The following is a 9230-nucleotide window of genomic DNA, read 5'->3' as shown; positions in this document are numbered from 1 at the left end:
CGGGCAGAATATATATTCAGTGCAGAGAAGGTGTCTGGGCTTTTGGCATGGCCCAAAGGCCAGCCCACCCAGCGAGGTACAAGAGGGCTAATTCAAGGCACAAAAGTGGCACCGCACCAATACCGAGAAATAAACCACTATCGTATTACATAATCGTCTTCATTCTGCTGGATTGCCCTACCAATACGGTAAATTGTCAGCCTCGGTTAATGTCTCTAAATTCCGTACACAAAGCTTGCAGGTGACACGTCTTCATTTGAACAAATCTATTCATTCTCACTGGAAAGGCACGATTATTTTGTCCCGAGATCCACTTTAAAATGGATGTTGATTTGTTGACAAATCACTTAAAATACCTACTCTATTTTATTTATAAAGTTCCGGGTTATAGACCACTAAGGGCGTATTTCTGGGTGAATTGCGCACAGATAATTGTAAGTTCAAGGTGTGGTGAAATTAGATGGTTTGCTTGTGGGATCAGCGTGAGCAAGGCGAAAGTATGTGCGCAATCAACTTTCCACCAGCATGTATGCAAAGTGTTCAGAAATGCGCAGTATCTTCCACTTATCCAGATAATATTAGCGAAGATTACTTCTTCCTACACATTTATATCCCTCAGGTGAGGGTACACCTTAAATAAGGCTCCTAATTAATCCCACAGGAGTAGACATTTCCCATTCAAAAAATAATGCGATTTGCTGATCATACAACAAATAACACTTTGTAAGACTTAATGACACTTTTATCAAGTGTGCTTGTTGAAATATGTTTGGAACGCGTTGTTTCGAGCATATAGTGAACACCCGTTCCAGGTGGGAAGCGACGGTTTTCCGGCATTCAAATTTTGCAGGTCTTTAGTGCATCAACGGACTGCACTGCGTGGTCGGCAAATTTGCAATCTCTCAAGTGTCATTTAGACATATTCCTTCTTTAGTCTCGAAATGTCGTTTAAAATTACAGGGTCAAATGCACTCAATGCGTAGGGTCCTCCTTGTACTTCATATGAAAATAAGCAAATACTAAAATCTGCTTTTAAAAATGCGATATTTAACATCCCTTTTAAGCAACATCTGTCAGATAGCGGAATTTTGGGAATGGTGTTGCAATGTATTATATTTACTTAAAAAGTAATTCCGAAATTGTAAGTTCTTGTTTGACAGGTGTCTATGTACTGGGTTAAATGAACACTTCACACGCTACTTTGATGCGAAGTTTATTTCCAGTCCAAAGGACTCTTTTTCCAAATCTTATTGTACCGAGATAATGCTTTACTATAATCGAGTTCAAAATGGTCCATCCAATTTAATTTTACTAAATGCTCCAGCTACCGTGAGAAGTGTTGGTTAGGGTTTATTTTAGCCTCGTCTTCCAGTCGTCATTCATGCTCACGGAGGCAGTTTCAAGGCGGGTGACAGTCACAACTGCCCTGGTTTTGCGTTAGCACCAAGTGGTCTTGTAGTGGTGACATTCAACTGCCGACTTAAATTATTCTATAAGATATGCTTTAACATGGGTTTTCAGATACCACCATCGTATTCATTTCTCCTTCTTTCCTTGGAATGTTCCAAGCTTGAAAATGCCTCAAGGTAAATCAATACAATCCGCTTTACTCTTAAAACAAGTTTTTAAGCCAATTTAAGGCAATTTTAATAAGTATTGGACCTGACCTTTGTGATGCAGTGGGTTCAAAGACACATTAACGCGAATCACGGCAACCCAAATGACGCAGCACTGATGGGCGAGAGCGCAGGTGCTGCTTGCGTCAATGTCCGTCTTGTGCCATCGAGGATGCGGAGAAAAGGTTACTTTTAGAAAGCATATGCAGTTTCACCTACCGAATTTCCTTTCTATGCATCTTAGACTCAATACAATGCATTTCAGAACTTGCGATAAGCGTAGTGCACGAGAGCCACTCCGAACATGTACATTTAAAAACAAATTTAATTTAATAATTTGAAATTTATGGTCTGAAAAATGCGACTGCATAAAATTTACTGCCATAATTTCAGTAACTCATCACTGCAGGCCCTTTTACACTTTCGTACTCATCGTATTAGCAGTTTTACTTCCAAAAAAGCTCGCAACTAATAATGAGACACTCGAGTGAACAAATGACACCTGGGAATACTTTAAATTGACCTCACATCTATTGTAGGGCTTTTTGCGACAGTAATAATGATATCAGGTTCAAACATGGCTCCATGGGCTTCCAACACTGATGCAGATGACGTGGCTCTGGAGTTGACCAAGCACTTCAGTGGTCTACTTCGTTGCAATTATAATGACTCCAACTTGGATGACTTAGTTGTTCACCTTCAAAACGCATCTGTGAATGATATACCAGATGTTGCTAAGCAAAATATAATAGGAACAGTGACCCTGCATGTTTGATAAATTTACTAACCGAGTGATTCCGATAATAAATTTATGCTCAATAAAATAAGCCCATCATAATTAACGTAATTAAAAACTATGATTGACAGTTCTCCGAATGTTTTGGTTCTTAAGTGGCAATTAGCTTTGAATAACTCCAAAAAAAAACATGGTGAGAAACTGCTGCGTTTCCGTTGGTGTCAATCAGATAGAGTAGTTTCATTAACAGCAAACTTGGGTTCACACTGCTCTGCCCATAATCTCATGATGTACACATCTCGAAAAGATCCAAGTGTGCAGCATGATGCACCCTCCCAAGAATAATACCCCCGATTTTCATACTTTATTAAAAAAGATTAGTTCAGTGAGTGTAACCATATTTTGGTCGCATAATACTAGGATTTTATTAAATGTTGGTAAACTTAGAATTCGCATCAGTCCACTGGGCATTCAAAATATCATATACCTTTAGGGAAAACTGCTGATGTATTCGCGTATTTTTGAAGGAAAAATTGCGTTCATCATGGTACAGGTTAAGTTTTACACCTTACTGGACCAGAGATACTTTTAATTCACGAATACTTTGATCACGGCTACAACATCAGTGGGAGTCACTTCATTCGAATAGCCGTTCCTATCAGATAGACTGCCAGATCGGGTTGATAGAATTACGGATTTCATAAAATTTAAATGTTATGCCACCGATTCTCGACAGTTTTACAGCCGTGTCGTAGCCAAAGCTAGTCGCCAGTTTCCCGTTCAAAAGCCTATGTTATTTCAGTTTACTGAGATACTATTGAGCCTCATATGTAGATAATTTACTACTTACAGAAAACTGGGAAAGTATTTTGAATGACAAATTTGGCCACCTGTTATTGTTGAAGAGGAGGAAATACTTCTGAGACGACCCTATCCACACCCTTCAATAATGGGACCAAAAGGCATTCCACTTCTCATCGGCGCAATTGACGCCGAGGCCTCTGTTCCTGCAGTTTGCCCGTTATGTAGAAAATAGTTTATGCGTTGGTTCAAATATTTCTGTTCATTAGGATTTAATGCAAATAAATAGGGCCACGCACACATGCATATTCTAGTACCAGTGATGGCACAGCTTTGCTTCTGTTCACTCAGCAGTGGTTTGAAAACTATTGTGTCAATGGTATTCTGTGCAATGCATGATGATCATCGGTGCTCTGTATCAGTGCAAATGCGAGTAATACAGCTAACTACTTCTAAAAAGTTATGGAATACTGCAAAGTAATTCCTTGTCTATAAATTAAATTAAAATTAAAAAAAAAGCGCTACGCAAAATCTTACACAGTGTCGATAACATTTGTTTTGCACGACTAATAGGAATTGTGCTTGCGACGAAACAGGAAAAGTTTAACAAAGTAGACAGACAAGTAAATGTGCATTTCCTGAGTTTTCTTTACAAACTTTACCACAAGGTTTTAATACAATAAACTAACTTCTCATTATTTGAGTCTGCAGTAGAATTCGCCACGTCCGGTATGCACAATATCTCATTAAACTCCCGATATTTTTAAACCAGTATCAAAATAAGTAATGACGAAAGAATAAATTAATAAGTAAACTTTGGGTATTCATAAAAATAGTAATATTGGTAAAAAACTCACAATTCCAACGCAGTTGCTGAGGTATTGTCGTTGTTGCCTCACAGAATGGTACGGATTTCCTTTACTCTCTGACTCTGCATTTACCAGCAGTTCATTTAAAATTATTAGCAATATGCGAAATCTCCCGTGCCAATTCAATGGCATTTAGGGTTGCCAAAACATAAAATTGTGGCGAAAATGTCCCTTGCGAGGTTAGTTTTCCGTTTTTTTGGCGTCGTATCTACCTGCCACTTCAGTCACGTTTCATCAACACACACGTACAGATGATGTCTGCCTTGAACTGACTACTAACTCCACTCTGTGGATGGAGGGCGCGTTTTTGCAAAGTCGCGGAATGTCTGATGTAAAACTTCCATTGGGTTTTAAAATTAGGTTAAAATAAATCGAAAAGGCTTGAGCAAATGCACACCGGTTCCAATGCAACGCTAAGCTTGCGGACTATTTCCAGCCGACTAATCGCATTACTCGTGCTTGAGCAACCGAAAACGCAATGACGCTGTCTTGGGGTGTAATTTAGCCTTCAGAATAGGGAAAAAGCAACATGCAAGAAGACCTACTTATTCCCATAAACGAGTTCCTTTGTATGTGTAGCCATCATTAAAATATGTATGATTAAGCTTTTAACCATTCATCAAAGAATCGCCCACTAAGTTAACTTGGTACTCCTCCTCTAATTTTTTATTCAATCAACAAAATGCATTTTTGCTAGTCGTTTTGAAAGATCAAATTGAACTCTGACCTATAAACAGCAGTACTAAATTGACACAGCTTAAATTCAACAAGAATGAATGCCTTCATATGGAAGAATAATATTCAGTGAATATTGTTGATTTTAAGGTATTTTCAGACTTCTTCCGCAATGCACAAACTCACAGGACTGCACTGCAGCAAACACAAGCAAATTTGCATGTAAGTTTCCTTTCGATGACTTTTCGTAGTCCGAAGGAGTGACGGCTAAAAGGCTGAGTTTTGAAAGCTGCCCATAAGTAAATTTAATACTCAGAGTTATTGCGATTCTTTTAGGGATTGCAGGCGCTTGCGCTCTACATGAACCGAATGCATAGTGGTATTCCGCAGCCGCATCCCTCTTATTAATGATGTCAGTTACTCTACTATTCTAATATTTCATATTAAGATAATGGCATAAAAGAGGCATATTTACAAACCATTGGTTGCTCACAATGTGGAAGAATTTGTGAAACACCGATAGCTCTCCATCTTTACGCCCTTAGGGACATATCATAGTACTAAAATCCCCTAAAATTTTGGCTGTCCACTTCTAGTTGATGTTTATTGGACAACTCTCTTTGAGCCAGGGATAAAACTGATGCGGGTAAAAATGAATGACTATCGAAATTCTGAGGCCATTGAGATAGCCAAGCTGCTCATTTTGCTCCTCCTTTTTAGTAGAAATATACTACCTTTAGAGCTACATCGTGACGACTACTTAGAATTAAGCTACATTTCTATGTCGCACAACAAATTCTTGTACATGTTGATGGACAAGTTGAATGTTGCCATGTGAGGTGCTAACAACAACGACGCAAAGCTACTAGGGCACTGCTTGAAAGAGTGAAGGTCCATTAAATCTGTATATTTGTCGCACGTCTCCCCCTCCTTACAAGTTGAGCGAAAATAAAAAAGTTAAAGATTCACCGTCTATAAACTAACAAAGCCATGAGATTTAATTTTAAAACGATGCTCACACCGAGTACCCTTTGACCTAATGATAATAGGTATCAATCTGAATTCCCAAGGTTAATCCAATCGCACTTTGGGAATCTGCAGTTACGTGGGCACGATATGGGGAAGGACGTTTTCTTTACCAAACACCCCGTAAGTTTTCCACCGCTCTCAAGCACGTGGCTATCTATTAAGTGTTGAATTGTCCGGTTTTGAAAACCCACAAGAGCCTAGAGACACTTTGATAAAATTATTCTCGGAGTTCCAACTAACCGTGTACGAAGACAAAGGAAAGTGGTGTAATTGACACACTGAAAGCCTAAAGGTGAATTTGATGCATGTTGTTAGAGAACGAATGCTACTGCAAATTTTACCTGAGTTAAAGCTGACCACACCTTCAGTCTCGTATGATGCTAACCACTTACGTGTTTCCACCGATCGTACCATAAACTTCAGGAATCCCCCTCGAGGTTTAAACATCGCTAAATTCTTATGAGGGTCATTTTTGAACATTAGTTACAGAAGCAAATATATGATAAGCGACAGCGCTACATGGAACTCCAGACACCGAGGAGTGAAAACAGTGTGTCAGGGTAAGCACTTTTTTAGAAATCAAATTAGTAACGAGTCCCTTCCAACCACACTCACCACACCAGTCAGTGAGCAACAGCAGAAAAAAGTGTACATAGGCAACTTACCTTTGTTATTCATAGGAAATTCAGGACATTTTTGTTCAATTAGTTTCATTAATAGTGATTTTATGATTATACCTTCAGTCACCACAGGATCCTGCGACGAAATATAAGTCCAGATAATGGTACAGGCCTAACTTTGCACTTAAAAGTCCGAATTAGTTTAGCTTCACTTATCTTTTATTAAACAGTGAATAGATCCATGAACCATGCACCCATCCAACCACCCGTTAACCAGTCATGTGGTCACATAACTGTTTTCAATGTGTGGCAAATGCTTTCAGCCCAATTAGAACGCCCTAAGCATATCACAACTTTCTGAGTTAAGAAGCAGAATCACAAGTGCTGTTTTCCGACTAAACCCATGAAAGCTATCGCCCGCATATTATTACATACCTACGCTTTCTACCCTTCATTCAGGTGTCCAAACAATGTTGGGAGAAGCCCCAACTAAGGCAGGCATCTGGGTGGTAGTATCCATCACAATATATTTGGGAGTTTGTGTCGGGCTCATGCGATGTGCGAAGGAAAGGCCCCTTTTACCGATGCTGCTCACTGCCAATGCGGCTTCACGCCCAGGTTGCCCTAGCACTTGAATTTAAGCCATATTCAATGTAAATCTTTACATGAATTTCATCGTATACAAAAGTCTCTTCGCTAACTTCTTGTAAAATTCCGTCACAGTTTCTTGTATTTAGAGTACTACACGGTCAAGAAAACACTCTGCACGTTCCAACTCTCGTGCTAAAGAGAAAAATCAAGAGCGGAAGGGAATCTTGCTAGAACAAACTTGTGCTTTTAAAAAAGGGGCTTGAAGGCCAGCGACCCCCTTGAAATGTAACCACAGTTAACTCAAGTTAATGCCAGGGCCAGGGCACGAGGATAGTCTCACGGAGTTATAATAGCAACGAAATTTAAATAAACTTAATGGCTAATTTCGAAACTGTGCATTGAGAGCTACGTAGCAAAATGTTCAAAACTCTTTCAAAATAATGAATGGCACCTACGAGTTGCCGCTTCGAAAGCTGGTGCAAAATTTAGCCCTAGTCTACCAAAATCGCTTTAGCTATTCCAGAGAATTTGTCTACACAACGTTTAACTGCTAGCCCCAAAATTATTGCTGACGAATGATTGGATGTTGTAATATACATTTTTTGGACGCACGAGCTTCTAAAAAAGGAAATGACTAAAAGAGAATAAGAGATCGGCTACCAGAGGCCTTTAAAATAAGGAATTAATGGTAGATTTAGAATACGTACTCAAGTCACGGCTCCAGAAAAAGACGTAATCCAATTACATTCAAACGCGTATTATGGGCAGGACCGTTACTACCAACGGGCGTTTATCCGAAAGCAGAAAGCGAATGAGAATTGTGAATAGCAGACGTGAGAGATAAGGAGACTCTCACTTAAGTAAGTAGTATGAAATTACGAGGCTGAAGTTGGAAGCAATCAAAACGATAAATTTGTAGAATGAAAATTGAGCTTACTACTGTAAGTAAATTTGAGGATATACTTATTTTGTAAAGTGTTCGTGGTCCGAAACTAGCAAGTAAGATCAGAAATAGTGTGAAAGAGTCAGCAGAAAACGACGCCAGAAAATAAGTACAATTGAGAAATGCTTATTGTATAAATGCTAAATAATGTTTACTTGGCTATGTGATACATCAATTTGGCTACCAAATGAAAGCCGCAAGCAGCAGGAGTGCAGTGGGAAGTGTCGTTGCTGCCAAAGACACTTCCACCACGGCTACGAGTCACTTCACTGAGATGTCTCGTTGCCCCAGACCCACTCAAAGACCCGATGAAAATGTCCAGGTGCGAAGGTCGACGTTCGAGTCGGCGGGGAAGATCACGTGTCTGACAGGAGTCTTTGGAACTTGGCTCCTCCCCTCCACTGGATCCCCACTTGTAGAGGGGGGCTGCCCATGTGTACTTCAAAGAAATATAACCAACATCTGAATCGCGGCCGAGATAACACACAAGAAGACTTTGACGAATGTAGAAGATGAGCGTTTTCGTCTCTGCTCCACGACAACGTCTTCACCGAATAATTGGAAGATGGTTTTCTCACCTTAAAGGGATTAAAAGCACCAGTTAGAGGTTTTGAATTGATTCTTATAGTGATCTTTATGGAACTGAAGTTCGTTAATTGTATGACTACTGATGAATTGCGATTAGCGAATCCCACCACCTAACTTTGGACGTTAGTGAAAACTTACAGCTATTTTAAAAACCTTGCGATAAAAAAGGTAAATACAACAGAAATGCCGCTACTGCAGATCTAGGCTCTAAATAATTAATCTTCTAGTCAGACTACAAAGAAGATTCGGCGGATTTCCATTGTGTAGACGAGGTCAAGTTTCAAAAAAATTGGCCATAAAAACGTGTTAGAAACTGCTACTTTAAGCACACGCAACAGAACTAGAAACACAATGAGGCTAGATCAGTTTAATAAGGATTAAAATTGATGTAGGAAAATCGACCAGATCAAGATCAACAAAACCAATAGCACCATGACTTAAGCATGGGTAAAGGCATTGAGCACATTTTCATCCACTGATACTGACGAAGCATTAATGCTGGACAACAAAAAAAGCAACTAAATGTGCGATACATCGCACTGGTGTTCAACAGCAGACCCTATAAATTACCGACCAAACAGGATAACTTACAGGAAAAATAGAATTGAGGAAAGGAAGAAGATGAAAATAGATGAGAAACACACCTCCATCGAAAGGCAGCCAAAAGATTTCCAGAGGAAGGTGTGGCCTGCTTCGGTTCAGAAGACCAGCCTGGCGAAGTGGACGGGTGGGTCCCGCTGGAAGGTGAGGACGGACGGAGGC

At 39.7% G+C, this 9230-nt stretch overlaps 1 protein-coding gene across 1 annotated transcript in view; it reads right to left on the bottom strand. All coding sequences in view use genetic code 11, as the record gives it.

The window, feature by feature from the left end:
- Positions 1-6954: 6954 nt before the first annotated feature.
- EGR_02966 (hypothetical protein) overlaps positions 6955-9230 on the bottom strand; it is a gene marked incomplete at both ends in the record, with an annotated part of 4533 nt that continues 2257 nt past the window's right edge. Inside the window, 3 exons of the mRNA XM_024492215.1 lie at positions 6955-7087; positions 8036-8425; positions 9113-9179. Of these exons, the coding sequence (XP_024353410.1) occupies positions 6955-7087; positions 8036-8425; positions 9113-9179 (590 nt within the window). The remainder of the gene's footprint in view (positions 7088-8035; positions 8426-9112; positions 9180-9230) is intronic.

Source organism: Echinococcus granulosus (genome assembly GCF_000524195.1).
Source record: "Echinococcus granulosus chromosome Unknown EG_S00014, whole genome shotgun sequence".
Classification (NCBI taxonomy): domain Eukaryota; kingdom Metazoa; phylum Platyhelminthes; class Cestoda; order Cyclophyllidea; family Taeniidae; genus Echinococcus; species Echinococcus granulosus.
The sequence above is the reverse complement of the archived record's forward strand: the minus strand, read 5'-3'. Positions and strand labels throughout refer to the sequence as shown.